Here is a 19643-nt window from a genome sequence, read left to right on the forward strand (position 1 = left end):
GCCAAGGGAGTGGGTTCATACCACCCTGTTCTGAGTGTGGCAAGAAGCACAAAGGGGTCTGCTACAAAATATCTGGAGCCTGTTACAGGTGTGGCAAGGTGGGCCACATGATTAAAGACTGCCCCTCTGCTCCACAAGCCAGTAGTAAAGCTGCACCAAGCGCAGCAACATCAACTGTAGCACCAAAGCCTAACCCCAGAGCTACCGGGAAAGAGCCCATGAGGCAGGGCCGAGTGTTCGCCCTAGTACCGAGAGACGTGCAAAATACTGAAACCGTTGTGTCAGGTATCCTCTCTGTTTGTACACAAAATGCATATGTATTGATTGATTCAGGGTCTACGCATTCTTATGTATCGCATGCTTTCTCACGGAAATTGAGTAGACCCTTAGAACCCATGAATTATCTGTTAGCTGTATCATCACCCGTTGGGGGATCTATGACCTGTGCTTATATGTACCCCGCATGTGAAATCATTGTTGGGGATATACATCTGTTTATCGATTTACTACCATTGAACATTGATCATTTTGATGTAATATTGGGGATGGATTGGTTACAAAAATATCATGCCACTATTGATTGTGTGACCAAGCAAGTTGTTTTCCATCCACCTGGTTTGCCTGAATTCGTGTTTAATGGGAGTGGAGTAGTACCTCCTCTGTATTTGATTTCGTCAGTGAAAGCCGTTAAATTAATTAAAAAGGGGTGTAAAGGATATCTGTGTTCTGTGCTGACTGTGTCTACTGATGATGGTGTTAAAACTGATGTGAATTGTATTCCTATAGTCAAGGAATTCCCAGATGTATTTCCAGATGATCTGCCAGGGGATTTGATTGACAGGGAAATTGAATTTACCGTTGATGTGATTCCGGGTACACAGCTGATATCAAAAGCTCCTTACAGAATGGCCCCAACTGAACTGAAAGAACTGAAAGTGCAACTGCAGGAACTGCTGGATAAGAAGTTCATTAGGCCTAGCACTTCGCCATGGGACGCTCCTGTTTTGTTTGTAAAGAAGAAAGACGGCTCACTGAGACTGTGCATTGACTATCGTGAACTGAATAAGGTAACTGTAAAGAATAAATACCCATTACCGCGTATTGATGACCTGTTTGATCAGTTACAGGGTGCCAAAGTGTTTTCTAAGATTGACCTCAGATCGGGGTATCATCAACTGAAGGTTAAACCGGAAGACATTGATAAAACTGCTTTTAGAACGAGGTATGGCCATTATGAATTTTTAGTTATGCCATTCGGAGTCACGAATGCCCCTGCTGCTTTTATGGACCTCATGAACAGAATTTTTAAACCATACCTTGATGATTTCATTGTAGTATTTATTGATGACATATTGATTTACTCCAAAAGTATAGAACAACATGAACATCATCTGAGACTTGCCCTGCAGACCCTAAGAGAACAGAAATTGTATGCTAAACTGTCTAAATGTGAATTTTGGCTTGACCATGTTATGTTTTTGGGGCATGTTGTTAGCAAAAATGGAATTTCTGTTGATCCGCAGAAAATTGAAGCTGTAGTGAACTGGCCTAGACCAACAAACGTGACTGAAGTCCGAAGCTTTTTGGGATTGGCTGGATATTACAGAAGATTTGTCAAAGATTTCTCCAAAATTGCCCTACCATTGACTCAGTTAACCCAGAAGGGGACATCATTTGACTGGACTGACCAAAGAGAATCTGCTTTCCAGGAGTTGAAAACTCGATTAGTGACTGCACCGGTTCTTACCTTACCTTCAGGTACGGATGGTTATACTGTATTTAGTGATGCTTCTCATAAGGGTTTGGGGTGTGTTTTAATGCAGAATGGGAGAGTAATTGCCTATGCTTCCCGTCAACTGAGACCGCATGAAAGGAACTACCCGACCCATGATTTGGAACTTGCTACAGTAGTATTTGCACTGAAAATCTGGCGTCACTATCTGTACGGGGTGACATGTGAAGTATACACCGACCACAAGAGTTTAAAATATTTCTTCACACAGAAAGAACTGAACATGAGACAGCGGAGATGGCTAGAACTGATTAAAGATTATGACCTACAGATATTGTACCATCCGGGAAAAGCCAATACCGTTACCGATGCATTGAGCCGAAAATCGATTGAAAACTTAGCCTGATTGCTTACCGGACAGAAAGAGTTGCTTTGTGACCTTGAAAAATCAGAAATCGAAATTGTCTTGCGAGAACAAGGTGGAACCTTAGCTGCTATTTCTGCTCAACCGTCACTGATTGAAGAAATTAAAGAGAAACAGCAACTGGATGACTTCTTGAAGAAGGTCATCGAAGAAAGAGAATCTAAACCAAGACCGGGATTCAAATTTGAGAACAATGTACTGAAATTTCATGAAAGACTGTGCGTACCGAATAATATTGGACTGAAAAGAAGAGTTCTGCAAGAAGGCCACAATTCGAAATTGTCCATCCACCGGGGGAATACGAAAATGTACCAAGATCTGAAACAGAATTTCTGGTGGCAGGGAATGAAGAAAGAAATTGCCGACTTTGTGTCCAAATGTCTTCATTGCCAACAGGTCAAAGCTGAACATCAACGACCTGCCGGATTATTGCAACCCCTACCCATACCAGAGTGGAAATGGGAGCATATCACGATGGATTTTATCGTTGGGTTACCTCGCTCCAGAAAAGGTATGGATTCAATTTGGGTTATTGTTGATAGACTAACCAAATCTGCTCACTTCTTACCTGTCAAGACAATCTATAATGCGGACAAATTGGCTGTTATCTATATTGATGAAATTGTGAGACTGCATGGAGTGCCTGTGTCTATTGTTTCTGACAGGGATTTGAAGTTTACATCGAGGTTTTGGCAAAGTCTACAGACTGCATTGGGTACTGATTTGAGGCTGAGTAGTGTCTATCATCCTCAGACAGATGGCCAGTCAGAAAGGACCATCCAAACTCTGGAGGATTTACTGAGAATGTGTGTCCTTGATTTTCAGGGAGATTGGGAAAGTCATCTGCCATTAGTTGAATTCGCCTACAACAACAGCTACCATTCGAGTATTGGTATGGCGCCTTTCGAGACATTGTATGGCAGAAAATGTAGATCTCCGATTTGCTGGGCAGAAGTTGGAGATGGGCCTTTGCTTGGGCCCGAGATTGTTTATGAAACAACTGAGAAAGTGAAATTGATACAACAGAGATTGAAAACTGCACAGAGCCGCCAGAAAAGTTATGCGGATGTCAGAAGACGGGACAGAGAGTATGAAGTGGGTGATCACGTTTTTGTGAAAGTAACACCAATGAAGGGCCAGACTCGTTTTGGAGTCAAAGGCAAGTTAGCGCCAAGATACGTCGGACCATATGAGATTATTGAGAAAATTAATCCGGTGGCGTATCAAGTCGCGCTCCCTCCTGAAATGGAACACATGCATAATGTTTTCCACATTTCGATGTTAAGAGATTATCTCCGGGATCCCTTCCATGTGATTGAGCCTACTCGAGTAGTGTTGAGTGATGACTACACTTACGCGGAATGGCCTATACAGATTGTAAATAGACGAATCAAGAAGTTGAGAAACAAAGATATCCCGTTGGTGAAAGTCGACTGGCAAAACCATGGTGGCATGTATGCCACTTGGGAAAGGGAAGATGACATGGCGAAAAGATATCCTGAACTGTTTCCACTAAACCCTGTTTTCTTCCAGAACGAAGGTAACTCGAGTTTAGAGGACTAAACTCTTTATAAGGGGGGGAGACTGTAACAACCCTCATACTGTTTACCGATTAATGACTGATTGATTACCGATAACCATCGATTACCGTTAAACTGAATTGATTATGACTGATAATTGGACTGATTAAAGTACTGAACTGACTGACTGGAATCTGGAATTAACTGACTGACTGTATCTGTTTAAATGCATAATCCATCTGTTTGACTGTTTGATTATCTGTTCGTGGTTTATGTTTAAACTGCTAATTGAAGGCCTTATCGACGGCCGAACCAGGAATTGATTAGTGTTTTATGATCATCATAATTAATGTGATTTTATGGTATAATTATCTTAAAACTGATTAGGTATGATTAAATTAGATTAAAATGAGTTAATTATATGAATTGAACTTATTTACAACCTTGCCCTTGAGTGGGCCACTACCTATACACCTTTGAGTTCATTACACTTAAATCAAATGTTTTCCTCAGCCTTCTTCCTTGCATTGCCGACCATAGAGAGAGAGAGGAACTAGAGGAGTGAATTTCATCTCATTTTGCTTGTAAATTGCTTGGTAATTGAAGGAATTGGAGTATAGGTTGCAAATTAAGCTTTCTCACCTTGTAATTGAAGCTCTAGGTAAGGATTTCAACCCCTCTTTGTTGTGTTTAAGCTTATTCATGCAAGATTCTTGAGCCTCTAGGGAATTAAGTCTAGAATTGGTTCATTGTTGTTGATATAGAGCATAATTCATGCATGCATGTTAGTGTTGTTGGAGTTTGAGTTGAGTTCATGGCAAATATTGCATGCATGTTCACAATTATGTTCAAGTCCATGATTTCATCATGTTTTGGAAATAATTGGCTCCTTAGAGCATCAATTTGGAACTTCAAAATGATTTGAATTCATGCATGTTTGCATGTTCATATTGTTCTTGAAAAATGGTTTGAAATTGGGTTTCAATTAAACACCCTTGGGCTTTGATTTCTCAAATTGAGTTTTGAACTATGACATTCTATATGTTTACAACTGTTTTCTGGAAATTCAGCCCAAGAGGATTGGTTTTGATGCTTTTGAACTTGATTTTTGGCTTGGAGGTGCAATCTGGAATTTCCAGATTTTGCACTTCCGCTCGAGCGGGGTAAGAGCCGCTCGAGCGGGGAATCCGAGCATCCAGTATCTCTGCACTGTTTTACAGTCCGCTCGAGCGGAGGATTGGGCGCTCGAGCGGAGACATGTGTCTCACGATCGAGCGGGCGTCGAGCGCCTGTCGAGCGGAGATTTCACCCATCCAGTACTTTTATAGTACGCTCGAGCGGGAAAATTGACGCTCGAGTGTGTACCTTTGTTGCATGACCGCTCGAGCGGGGAAACCTGCGCTCGAGCGGGACTCTGTTTTTCTGCTAAATTCTGAAACTGCTTTTTGAGTACATCTTTGCATCCTCATCCCATTCTAGGCATTCCTAGGCCTAGTTTAAGACATCTTCTTGAGAATATAGATGTAGAACACACCGAGGCAAATTAGGGATTAAGTTGTTATCTTTCCCAGCTGTATAGCTAAGTGTGTGTTCAATCTGTTAACTGTGTAGGATTGGCGACTGGGGAGACGCGCTCTAGCTTACTGTAGCCCAAACTCTGTGAGTAACAATTGTGTAAAGATATGTTCAACTGAGAATGTTTTCTGACTGTTTAACGAAACTATTTTCTGAAGTAATTATTGTTAATTGTTTGAATGTATGTCCTATATTCTGAAATGTATTGTGGCATCCTTAGCAACTGTTGTGTACTGCTACTGCTACTGTTACAGAGATCTCTGTCGGTTCCCTCGTGGAACCACTACTGTTTACTGATTGATGGCCATCATTACTGTTCGGTCTTTAAGACCTACTGTTTACTGCTAAGCTAATGGATGTACCACATATGATTGAATAACTGTTCTGACTGAAAGACTGAAGTATTGTTTGATGAACCGATTTCATTACTGTAAGGACATTTCATTCTTAACCTCCTTACGTATTATGTTATTCACTGGGCTTTAGCTCACTGTTTATATATATATGTAGGTGTACAAGCACCAGACCGCGGCTAGGAGCGTCAGGGTTACTCCAGTTTTGTCAAGCCAGCCCATGTGCCTCACTGCGAGGTTCCGAGCCTATCTGTTAAGGCTTAGGGGTGTTTTAGATTTCCCCCTTCTGTACCGTCTTACTGTTTTGTATAGACTGAAGGTTTACTGTACTGTTATGCAGGGATTGAGTCCCTAGTCTGAATGATTGTAAATATTGTGCATACTGTTCTGTACTGTTTATGTATATATGTATGAAAAGTCTTTTTGCATACAGACTGTCACAGCTCATTGGGCATTGTTCAATTATTGTTTTGGCTTCCGCCAGGCCCTGTACTCTGTTTTACTGTACTACTGTTCTGCAGGCCTTTGGTAATCTCGGATTACTGGCCAGTTACGGTGCTAAACCCATAGGGCCGGGTTTGGGTCGTGACATTAACCCAGAGAGGCGGGTTCGGGTCATGACAAGTTAGCTGATGTGATGACTAAACCACTCAAACTGGATGTTTTCTTGAACGTGCAAGGGCTATTGGGAGTTCGTTCTGAGATGGATATAAACTGATTGCTTGTAGTATTCAGTTTAAGGAAGGAATTGTTAAGTTTTGATATTTTAGAAGTTAGGTTGCTTTAGTGGTTTGTTACCACTCTGTCAATAAATCCCTATTGTTAAGGGTTAGTTGGTTAATTGAATTAGTCTTACCATGTTTTTAGGATTTGTTAAATGTAGGCTGTTATTTTTGTTTTGCTCTGTAAGGCTATAAAGTGGCCAAGTTTGCTATTCAATAAAACATAGAGATTTCTCCCAAATTTCCTTATCTCTTCCATAAGATTTTCTGGTTCTTTACAGAGTGGAATAAGACAAATAATACCTAATAAAATTTATAAATGTGTACATTGAGATAAGTAGGCGTGCAAAAATAGAATTTCCTTAATTTTCTTGGGTTACTTTTACTTCCACATAAACAAACTGGAAAAGAATAATAAGAAATACACTTTAATTTCCTGTGCTAAATAAACAAATCATGAATTTCTATGGTACAATTCCTTAAATTATTATTGCATTCCCATTTCATATAACACTTGGCATCACAATTATTTTCATAGGGCAGATCATGAAAATTGTGCAAACACTATTAACATATCATATACATTTGATAGGCACTAAAAACAATAGATAGGCTGCATCTGAGAGTACATATTTGCTCTAAACAATTGTAATGGCTACAGAGAATGAGTAGTTCGTTGTTCGGGTAGTCCTATGAACAATTCCGTCTCAACATCTGAAAATTCACGATTAGGCTCGGGAGCTACTAGCAGCGGAATTGGCAGATGTGGCGATCGCATCTCACACTGAAGAATAATGGTGGTAAAATATTATTCAAGTGCACCATGTCACCAACCCTGATCTATTATTTTCTAATCACAAAATAAAATATTACAAAATATATCATTTGCTTAATGTATCAAGGTTTTAAGCCATACAATACAATATATTAACGGAGTATTAAAAAAAAAAAAAAAAAAAAAAAAAAAAAAAAAAACTCAAATGTATTGCAAACATTGCAGCATTTTTTTTTTTTTTTTTTTTTGTAAGTATTGCAAAATATCATGAAATATTGGCAATATTGCATAGATAAAAAAAATACTTCTCTCTCAACAAAAAAATAAATAATTAACAATTAATTTTGAAATTAAATAATAACATAAAATTTATTTATAAGAAATAAACAAACTATAGTAGAATGTATTTTTTAAAGAGTGCAATAAAATTACAAAAATTATTTTTACAATGAAATATAAATGCATTTTGTCCTATAAGTTTTGCAATTTAGTTTATTTTATGTCAAAGATAGTTCAATCATATAATAAATTATATTTGTCAATTTATTAACTACACATTGTCTATTTTGCAAAAGTTAAAAAATATGTCTATTTAGGCATAAAATTATAGTTTCTCCTATGCCATAATTCACAAATACAAAAAAATAAGAGTCGGCTTGAGAATTTATAGTTGTGCTAGACACTAAAACTGACATAATCTAATTAACTCAACATTTATCTCAACTTGGCCATGACCTAATCATTAAAGAATTGTCTTAATCTATGCTTAAACATGAAACACTTAACTAATTTATTTATTAAATTGGTGAATAAATATGTATTAGTATTTTTGATAATAAAATAATAAATATGTACATGTTTATGCATAGTTAATAAATAAAAAAAAATTAAAACTTTCATAAAATTTTATATTTATATTTAAAATTATTGAGGATTTATACCTGTGGTAGACAGTAAAAGTAACATAATTTAATTAACTCAACATTTATCTCAACTTGGCCATGATTTAATTATTAGAGAATTGTCTTAGTCTATGCCTATGTATGAACCACTTAACCAACTAGGCCTAGCTTATTTGGCCACCATGCCTTCTTTAGGGTTTAATTCCAAAGAGGTCATGGGTTCAATTCCTCTTAGGGTTGTTGAATTAAGAGAGTACAAGCACTCTTAGGGGAGTTGAATTAAGAGAGTACAAGCACTTAGATGCTTTCCCAATGATGGAGAGATTTTCTCTCATAGTTACTAATCTAACAACTAACATTTGCCGATCAAATATATATATATATATATATGAACCACTTAACTCATTTATTTATTAAATTGGTAAATAAATATGTTAGTATTTTTTCATGGTAAAAAATGTAAGAGTTCGCTTAAGGATTTATAGTTATGCTATACTCTAATAGTAACACAATCTAATTGACTCAATATTTATCTTAACTTGACCATGACCTAATCATTAGATAATTGTCTTAGTCTATATCTAAACATGAACCACTTAATTCATTTATTCATTAAATTGGTACATAAATATATGTTAGTATTTTTTATAATAAAATAGTAAATATGTACATATTTATGCATAGTTATTAAAAAAATTAAAACTTTGATAAAATTTTATATTTATATTTAAAATTATTGAGGATTTATAATTGTGCTAGACACTAAAAGTGACATAATTTAATTAATTTAACATTTATCTCAACTTGGCCATGAAGTAATTATTAGAGAATTGTCTTAGTCTACTCCTAAGCATGAACCACTTAACTCATTTATTTATTAAATTGGTGAATAAATATATATTATTATTTTTTTATAACAAAATATATAAGAGTTTGTTTGAGGATTTATAGTTGTGCTAGATACTAAAAGTGACATAATTTAATTAACTCAACATTTATCTCAACTTGACCGTGACTAAATCATTAGAGAATTGTCTTAGTTTATGACTAAACATAAACCACTTAACTCGTTTATTTATTAGATTGGCGAATAAATATATGTTAATATTTTTTATAATAAAATAATAAATATGTACATGTTTATGCATAGTTATTAAAAAAATGAAAATTTTGATAAAAATTTATATTTATATTTATATTTATTGAGGATTTATAGTTGTGTTAGACACTAAAAGTGACATAATGTAATTAGCTCAACATTTATCTCAACTTGACCATGATATAATTATTAGAGAATTGTCTTACTCTATGCCTAAATATAACCACTTAACTCATTCATATATTAAATTGGTGAATAAATATATGTTAGTTATTTTTAAAATAAAATATATAAGAGTTGGATTGAGGATTATAATTGTGTTAGATACTAAAAGTGACATAATTAATCTAATTGATTCAACATTTATATCAGTTTGGTCATGACCTAATCATTAGAGAATTGTCATAATTTATGCATAAACATGAACCACTTAACTCATTTATTTATTAAATTGGTGAATAAATATATATTAGTATTTTTTATAATAAAATAATAAATATGTACATGTTTGTGCATAATTATTAAAAAAAAATTAAAACTTTGATAAAATTTTATATTTATATTTAAAATTATTGAGGAGTTAAAGTTGTGTTAGACACTAAAAGTGACATAATTTAATTGACTCAATATTTGTCTCAACTTAGCCATGACCTAATTATTAGAGAATTGTCTTAATCTATGCCTAAGTATGAACCACTTAACTCATTTATTTATTAAATTAGTGAATAAATATATATTAGTATTTTTTATAATAAAATATATAAGAGTTTGCTTAAGGATTTATAGTTGTGCTAGATAGTAAAAGTGACATAATCTAATTGACTCCACATTTATCTCAACTTGGCCATAACTTAATCATTAAAGAATTGGCTTAATTTATGACTAAACACGAACCACTTAACTCATTTATTTATTAAATTAGTGAATAAATATATGTTAGTCTTTTTTATAATAAAATAATAAATATGTACATGCTTATGCATAGTTATTTTTAAAAAAAAATTGATAAAATTTTATATTTATATTTATAATTATTGAGGATTTATAGTTGTGTTAGACACTAAAAGTGACATAATCTAATTGACTCACCATTTATTCCAAATTGACCATAACCTAATTATTAGAGAATTGTCTTAGTCTATACCTAAATATGAACCACTTAACTCGTTTATATATTAAATTGGTGAATAAATAGATGTTAGTTATTTTTAAAATAAAATATATAAGAGTTGGTTTGAGGATTTGACTTGAAGATTTATAATTATGTTAGACACTAAAAGTGTCATAATTAATTTAATTGACTCAACATTTATCTTAGTTTGGTCATCACATAGTCATTAAAGAATTGTCTTAATCTATGCCTAAATATGACCACTTAACTCATTTATTTATTAAATTAGTGAATAAATATATGTTAGTATTTTTTATAAGAAAATAATAAATATGTATGCATAATTATTAAAAAAAATTAAAACTTTGATACAATTTTATATTTATATTTAAAATTATTACATGAATAGTAAACTGTACTTATATGTGAAAAAACTATCCAAGGTCAACCTAAAATATGGACATTATTTCAACCATATTTTGTAATTGATTTAAAATTTTGATCGATCAATTAATAGAAATAATTGGTAATAATCAATTTAAATTATATTATAATTTCTCAGGTTTCGAATATTATGAACTAATTTGAAGAATAGTATTCGTATTAAACATTAAAAGTTGTTTAGACGTTAGATTAAGATCAACTTTTATGCCTACATTTAAATTCTTGGAGAATTATCCTCATTCATGCCCAATTTACAATCACTTAACCCACTTATTTTAAATCGGTAAATATATTATGGTTATTTTTTTTAACAAAAATAAGAAAATGTATGTATATTTTTGGCATATTTATTTATTTTTTGTAAAAATTTATATATTTATATGAAAAATTCTTAGACAAATAATTAAGTATATTTATGTATGAAAAAATTATATAATACTAGATCGACCTAAAATATAAAGCTTGTTCTAGTTCTACCTTGGATTCAATTTAAAAATTGATCAGTTAATTAGTTAAAATAGTTAATAATATTCAATTTAAGTTTATATTTAATAATTTGTTAAATTATGATGGATATGAACTAATATTGGATCAAATACTAAAAGTAGTGTATAGATTGAATTTGGTTGATTTTTATGCTATATATCAATCCAATTTTTAGATAATCGTTTTGTTTCATGTCCAACCATCATATTGACTACTTAATTATTTTTTAAAATGGTAAAAACATTGTAAAAAAATTTATAACCAAAAAAAATATATATATATATGAATATATATTTGGCATACTTATTAATACTCTAAAACTTCAATTAAGAAATTACACATTTATTCTTAAAATATGTCTAATATTAAATTATATTTACATCTAAAAGAATTATTTAAAGTCAGATTAAATTAGTTCATAAATTTTATTTTTGGTACAAAACTTGATCAAAGAAATGAAGTCCCAAAACAAATCATAATTTTCAATTTAAATTTAATTAAAATTTTATTTAATACAAATTTTCCCGTAAAATGTTTTAATATTTTAAAAATAACTAATTATTTGTGAAATGAAGTTACCATCTTAAAAAAATACTAAAAAAATTGTCTTTCAGTAGAGTGAAAATCCATTAACTAAATAATTAAATTAATCAGATATAGATTTTTTTTTTTAATTTATTTTTGAAAGAAAATCAATGAATGTGACTAATAGGAAGGGTGCTTATAATCACACATCTAATTTCTTTTCACACCCATCACATGTATTAAAATATATATAATTTAGGCATAAATATTAGCACATATGAGTGCACAAAATAAATCAAAAAAGAAAAAAAAATGTACAAAAGAAATTAATGCGTGTAATTAAATCAAAATATTTTGAAGATTCTTAATTTTCATCTGAATTTTAAAGATTTGAGAGTAATTATATATGGTATGAATAATATAGTAATATAGTAAGAAGCAATTTTTTATTTTTTTTAAAAGAAATAAAAATCAATTGGAGATGATTAGGTTGGAAAGCTATATAGAATATTTTTTTTTATCTTTCCTTTTAAAAATTATAAATTACGAAATTATTAATATTTTGAAAACTATTACTTTAATGGATTAGCCAATACTATTTTTTAAATTTATTTTTTAATTCAATAAATCCACAAATTCATTATGAAATTTTAGAACTCTTACAATACTCCTCACGAAAACCCCCTTTTACTTATAATATATATATATATAGATTTTTTGTTTATAAATATTTCAAATATTTGTATGTTTATAATTAGATGTTGTAATATTTTAATAATTACTGTGTCGATATCAAATTGATTTTTTTTTCTTTTCTTTTCATTTTTTTTTTTTCCAAAAAATGTGATCAATGTACACTTTTACCAATGTTTTATTCCTTGATTCTAATGCAAGCTGTATAATCTACATAGAAATAAAACATTGATGTACGATATAAATATATATATATATATATATGTAATACTTCACCTTCTCCCGTAATTTTTGATTTTCTTCCGTTAGGATTTTCTCCTGTGAAATAAATAAATAAGAGTAACAATAATCAGCAAATCACAAACAATTGTGTTACTCACACTGAAAAAAATCACAAAAACTTGCACGAAAGACAGAAAAGGAATGCAAGTTTCCGTGGAATTTTTTTTCATAATCTCATTTGGCAACATTAATTTTTAACCTAAAAATTAAAAAGTCACTAAAAAAAATTAAAAAGCCAACAACTCATACCAAAAAATCAAAAAAAAAATTCTTTTTATTTTTTGCACATCTTTTCGTAAAAATCAAAAAATCATCCCAAACATACTAATTTTTTTTACATCATATTTTAGCTAAAAGTTAAAAAATATACTAAAAAAACATGTTCCCAAACGAGGCCTACTGAATCTCGAACTAATATTAGCATGTGTGTAGAGATGTTCTAGCATGCAATTTACCTCTTCCTTCAATTGCTCGATCTTCTCCTTATATAAAAGAGTCTGAGAATTAGCAACATCAGCCGTATTAAATTATGTGTTTCGTGATTAATTCAAGGAGTTCAATGATGTGACTGAATATACCTTTCTTGCCCTAATGTTGTGTAAACTTTTCTCCAACTGTTCTTCTATTAGTTGTAGCTCATTGATAGAGCAAGACTCCAAACAATCACCCAAGAGCTTTCTATAGTATGTAGATTTCAAAAGTTTAAAGCGAGTTATCAATATGATTGATAAGCGGAATTATAAATGAGGTGAGTAATAAAGGTCTCAAACTAAGCACTAACCGTTTAGAGGCTTCAATAAGTTCAATCTTCTGTGACATGGAAACAGCTTCTTCCTTCAAATGCTGTATTCGTGTCGAGCAGTCATTGTGTGAGTAAAGTTTTTACAATGAATGCAATGAAGATTTTACCACAAATGTCATAAAACATTGCAATAAACCCGAAATTAGGATTGTTACCCCTTTCTAATATTGTTCAGGGTTGTGTTCTTAAAATATAATTTGACAATTTGTAGAACATTATTGTTGTTTTTGTGGAACAAGAAGAATGATGCCAATTAACAACACTCCATGATTAGAAAAATTGGATTAACTTATAACGAGAAAAGGATTAGAGAAAGTGATCTCCAACATGTCGTTCGTTTGTTTGTTTTTATTTATTTGTTTATTATTATTCAAACACCTCAATCATGTAGTATGGCAATATAACAATAAAATGCTAAACACCTCATTTCACTTTATCAATACATTGTTTTTTTTTTTAACGGACTTTATCAATACATTAATTGTCCACTTTATTCTCTCTGAAAATAAATAAAAGTTCTATTAAGTTGTCATTTTATTTAAAAATATAAGGCAGCCGTAGTAGATAAGATAGCCTGTTTGGTTGTGTTTTTTGTTTTTGTTTTTGTTTTTGTTTTTGAGTTTTCAAAAGTATGAAAACAACTTTTTGATGTATCCTAAAAAGTGGATTGTTTTCAGAATTTTTTCCAAACACAGTTTGCCCAACTAGTTTTCTAAGCTTTCTGAAAAATAAAAACAGAAACACAACCAATATAGGAGCATATGTCCAGGACTCCTGCCTGCGCATGAAAACTGACATCACAAAACAAAATAGTTAAAGAACCGTGTTGGGTCACTTTAAAGCAATTGATCTAAAGAGTTTTGTTATTGCAACAACACTGGTTAATGATTTCCACTTCCTGGCTCGCAATATGGTTAAAGGCTACAACAAAGGAGTTCCACTTCTCGATTAATGATTTCCTCTACGACAATTCACAAATTAGATATTGTATAGGTGGAAGGGTATAGGGTGTATGTTTTTGGGGGTGTTGATGTGTCTTGAGAATTGAAAGTAGTATTGGAGGAGGTTTGTGGAGTGTTTGGAGTTAGAATCTCTCTTACTTCTTTTGGGGGCTTTGGAACGCATATGATTAGTCTTACTTTGGGTGTCAACATAATTTGGATATTTAGCTTAGACAATGATACAATTTCTTTCCAAGCTTCTGTATCTTTTAATCTTTCTAATTGTCAATAAATTTTATTTGCTTGCTGCTGAAAAAAAAAAATTGCGACAACACTGGTAATAAACAAAGAAAAGGAGTGCTGACCTGCAAATTTTCTTCAGCTTCTTTTCTGCCACTTCCGTCTTGCTCCTTGGTATTTCTCTGATACCGTTCTATTGTCTTGCTAATACTGAGGCATCTCCACAAAACAAGGGGGGAAAAAATTACTCACGGCAAGAACATTTAAATATTAGTTTTGTCTATTCTTCGCAGTTAAAAATTGATTGATATGATACCCAAGACAAACAAACAAAATGATCAAACAAGATTTAATAGACACAAAAATACTAAGCCTTCGTTTGGGATGTGGGTTGGTTTTTGACTTTTTTACTATTTTAGCTTGGAGCTAAAAAGTTTCGTTTGGGATGGACTTTTTGACTTTTTGACTTTCGTGAGAAAAATAAATAAAATAATTATGGTTTAGATGTGACATTTTATTCTATAGACTTTTTAACCTATTCTATCTTTTTGTACCTATTTTAGCCTAAACCCTCTATGCCAAATGAAGCCTAAGTTGCTCAAGGCTCAATCATTGTTGGTATCTGATACCTGCTTCTTACAAATATCTTTCTTGTGCTTGTGTGTAAAAAAAGCTCAAACTTGCCCCACCATTGAGCCAAAGGACACCTCTCTTCACCATTGAGCAAAAGGACATTAGCTTCACACATGGACAGGGGACGATGGTCGGACTGTTTTTGTTTTATACTATGCAAACTGTTTAAATGTCTTGTAGCAGATGATCATTTCATTGAATCAAATTCTTCCATTTCAGTAACATTTGTTAATTATAATTTGTAATAGTAGATTTTATTAGTATTTCTCTGATATTGATTTCCAATTTCCAAGTTCATGTATCAGTATAGACCACCCTTAGCACCTCAAACAATCCATTAGCCTAAAACTATATTCTCCTCTCTATTTAATTTTTGGCTTTCTCTTGAATTTGTACATTTTATTTATTTATTTATTTATTGGAAACTATTATGACCAACACCCTTCTTTCTTTGTGTTTTAAACATGACATGAACCACACACAAAATAATTGATTAGGATAGATTATTTTTTAAACGACCCTAATCATCACACAACACGATAACATGATAACTAAATATGTAAACTTAGGGGTTGTTTGAGATATTCTAAATAAGTATATTTTTTGACTTTTTATGAAATATGGGTTGGATATGAGTTGGGATTGAAGTGATATGGTAGAGAGATAATGTGACTTAAATAAGATAATGTGACTTAAATAGGATAGTGACTATTTGACTTTTTGAGTATATGTCAAACAAGGCCTTAGTGTAGAACCCGGATTACATGATGTTCAAAAGTAATGAGATTCATTCCGTCTACAACTCATGGTAGATACAACTTGATGGGCACTAACTAAAGTTCAACAAAATAAATACGATAAACAAAATTTTTTTGAAGATTACAGAACTCCAAAGAGCAACTCCAATACATAACTTTTTCTTTTTCCTTTTTTTATCAAATTTAAATTTGATGAAAAAGTGTTAAAAAATTATCTTCAATTCATTCATCAATTGTTCGTCAAATCAAGATAGAGAGACATTTTTCCATTAAATTGAAAATTCATCAAATCCTTCATTAAATTAAAATTAAAAACGATGAAGTATTGGAGATGATTGTTTTTCATCATATTTGATTAAAGGATAAATTTGGTGGGACAAGAGACAAAAAAAATTTTAAGATTTTGATGGAATGGTTGGAATACTTCATATCAAATCAAATTTTTTACTCAAATTTAGAATCAAATTAAATGAAAATTTTGATGAAGGTTGGATGTGCTACAAGTAATACAAGTATCTTTCTTTTCTTCTCCAACTTTATTTTCTTCTACTTGTGTGTACTCCTACAATTATCACTAGTCTCTGATACAAAGGACATAGAATACATCTAGACTCTTCCAATAAATATATTCATCTTCCTTTCACACAAATCAACATGTATTAAACTTAAATACGTTAAATCTATCCTACAGACTCTTAAAATCCCAAAACTTTAAAAACATAAAAAAATTAATTATACATTTTAATGTTATATTCACTAAGCTACACTTGTAACCTGGTCAATGTAAATTAAGTCTTCATAAACATAGATGATTAGGTAAGATTTGATTCCAAAGCAGAAGATATCAAACTATTGGGAGTAGACCCTTCTCTACAGATAAAGCCTGTGATTACTGTACTTTATGGGCTAGTTCTTACTGTAATAAACTATATTAAATTGAATTTAAAAATGTACCATCTTTTAGAAACATAAAAATTCGTAGTTTTTACAAGCAAGGTGAGAGAACAAAATGGGTTTTTTTTTTCTAAAGATCTGAGGAGGGTGAAGAAGGAAACTACCTGGAATTTGAGAACTCATAGAGCCTCCCTTTTGGAGAGAAGATGATGAGTGCAACTTCAGCATCACAAAGGACTGATAACTCAAAGGCCTTCTTGAGAAGCCCACTTCTGCGTTTAGAAAAAGTCACTTGCCTACTTGTAGCATTTTCTATCCTTTTCATCTGAGTTTTCCCTCTCACCATGCTTACAGTTACACCTCAAGAAAATGAAAGAAAATCCCAAGAAACGAAAAAAAAAAAAAAAACCCAAATGAGAAAATCTTTAGATCCTACAAGGGGTTCAAGAGAAACAGAAAGAAAGAGCACAACTCAATTTTCAAAACCCATAAAGAGTTTCCAAAAATATAAAAGGGTTTAAGAGGATAAGGTTGATCTCTCAACCCAGATCAACCCAATAGAAGAAAAAAGCCAAAGGCTTTTCTGGGTTTTGCAGATCTGTATGACGAAGATCAAGAGAATATTGATGTGAAAATTTTTGTTGGTGGGGATGGGAAATATATGTCAGAAACCCTAGAAAAATTTTCAAGGAAGATAGAGAGCATGTTGATGGTTTCCTTATGTTTTGAAACCCTATAAACATATATACCGACATGAATGGTTCAAGTAAAGACCAAGGAAGACCACATACCTCATCTTCTTTCTTCTTTTGGTTAACGCTCAAGAAACAACCACCCCAAAAAAAGGAATAAAAGCACCATAAAAAAACAAAAAATAACTAAAATTACTTTAAGCAGCAAAAATTATTACAGGGCCGTTTTGACAATCCAATTAAAAGTACTTTTAACCCATTTTAATTTATAACACTCCTTATATTTTTTATTTATAAAATGATAAAATAGTTATAAAAAAATTAAAAATCAACTTTTAATAAACTTTATATTGCTTCTTATATTTTTTATTTATAAAAAAAATAAAATAATTATAAAAAATTAAAAAATTAACTTCTAATTTACTTTTCAAAACACCTCATGCACAATAAAATATATATTACAGTAAAAAATATGATTATTATTTTTTAATTTATATGATTAATGTTTAAGAGTTATATAAATGTGAGTTTGAGTATGACTTATTTTTTTACTTTTTGATTTATTATAAAAAACGTATAAAAATAAAATAAAAAAATGATATGACAGAAATAAATCAATAAACTATTTAACTTGTTACCAAATTCATACTAAAATTTTTAAAATTATATTAAATTGGTGAAACTTACTATGCCTCCGTTTGGGAAGTGGGTTGGCTTTTTGGCTTTTTGGCTTTTTTTGGCTATTTTAGCCTGGGCTTAAAAGCTTGGTTTGAAAAGGGCTTTTTGGCTTTTTGACTTTTTTGAGTTTTTTTGTGAGAGAAGAATGTAATGATTATGGGTTGGATGTGATATTTTGTTTGTTATGGCTAAAATAACCTATTTTATTTTTTGTGACTAAAATAGCCAAAAAAAACCCAAACCATGGCTTCCCAAACGAAACCTATATATGTTTTTTTAAATTTTGAGAATGTGGGTAAAATTTATTCAAAAACAAAAGTAATGAGTGAGACATCTCAAATTGCAAGAATAATAATAAAAGTTGCTCAAAAAACTATCAAAAAAATTACATTATATATTTATATAGGAAAAATTATTCATAAATCCCATTTAGAGAAAAATTATTCCATTTAGTCCTAAAAGTTTTTTTTCAAACCAATCAATCCTTTTTTATTTTGGATATGTTATATTTCTTTGATTTGGGGGTTGAAAGTTTACTTGTTTGCCCTTGTGTATGATTTTATTTGGATTTTTTCCTAATGTTGGATGTGTATAGGTAAAGTAGGTTTTTACGTTTTTATTTTTTTTATTTTTTTTTGTGGGGCTTTAGTGAAGTGATTTGTAGGTGGATGATATTACCTCGTTTGTGGTGTTATTGAAGTGGTGTTTATTTTTATTTTTTTTGTGGTGTTCGTCTCTATTGTAACATCGACATTATATGTGATACCACTGTCCAGTAATATGCTAATTGGTCTTTAATTTGAGTATGATTATGTGTTTAGCATGATTTTATGTGTCATTATGTGAATGTTTGTGATTTTGAAGTCTTATCTGTTCACCGTAGGAATACCTGTTTGAATAATCTGTTTTGAAAATTAAATTGAAGGCCTTATCGGCCACGGAACCCGAAATTGATTACGCCATTGTGATTGGCATAATTTTTAGAGCCTACGGTAAAATTTAATTGAAAATTTATTCTGGCCAAATTAAGTCGATTTAATTGATGAATTAGTACCCAAATATTTTATATTAAAATATTATGTTAATAGGCCTTGTTGTATGATAGCATTACACTCCCCTCTAGCCCTTATGAACTCAAAATTTGAGTTAGACTATTGAGAGGAAGAGAGAGCCGGCTGTAGAGAGGAGGAGAGAAGAGAATTGAGCAAACTTAGCTCAAAGCTTGGGAGCCTTGAAGATTATTCAAGTTTTGACCATAGATTGGGAGAATCAAGCCTCTAGGTAAGTGAATCCATGAATATTAAGTTGTAATTTTGTGAATTCAAGTTGAAATAATGGTCAAGAACATGATTTAGTTTGATT

At 31.5% G+C, this 19643-nt stretch overlaps 1 protein-coding gene across 2 annotated transcripts; it reads right to left on the bottom strand.

Annotated features, from left to right (window-relative positions):
* Positions 1-6801: 6801 nt before the first annotated feature.
* Positions 6802-17772, bottom strand: LOC114288038 (MADS-box protein SOC1). 2 transcript variants are annotated; one of them, XM_028231525.2, is made up of 7 exons: positions 17076-17772; positions 14752-14836; positions 13425-13486; positions 13222-13321; positions 13099-13140; positions 12638-12679; positions 6802-7110 (listed from the first exon to the last, which is right to left on the bottom strand). In XM_028231525.2, the coding sequence occupies exons 1-7, from the start codon at positions 17255-17257 to the stop codon at positions 6982-6984; spliced, it is 642 nt and encodes a 213-aa protein (XP_028087326.2). In that variant the 5' UTR covers positions 17258-17772; the 3' UTR covers positions 6802-6981. The 2 variants fall into 2 exon arrangements, with proteins under 2 accessions (XP_028087326.2, XP_028087325.2); XM_028231524.2 differs by having other exon boundaries at positions 14752-14845; positions 17076-17764.
* Positions 17773-19643: the final 1871 nt, after the last annotated feature.

The sequence above is a fragment of the Camellia sinensis genome, chromosome 11 (genome assembly GCF_055761805.1).
Source record: "Camellia sinensis isolate YWXY chromosome 11, ASM5576180v1, whole genome shotgun sequence".
Lineage (NCBI taxonomy): Eukaryota > Viridiplantae > Streptophyta > Magnoliopsida > Ericales > Theaceae > Camellia > Camellia sinensis.

Coding starts and splice junctions, on each gene's coding strand:
- LOC114288038 (XM_028231524.2), bottom strand. CDS start 17,257: ATGGTGAGAGGGAAAACTCAGATGAAAAGGATAGAAAATGCTACAAGT. Junction 13,487..14,751: donor AAGCTGAAGAAAATTTGCAG/GTCAGCACTCCT, acceptor ACACGAATACAG/CATTTGAAGGAAGAAGCTGT. Junction 13,322..13,424: donor CTTATTGAAGCCTCTAAACG/GTTAGTGCTTAG, acceptor TACATACTATAG/AAAGCTCTTGGGTGATTGTT.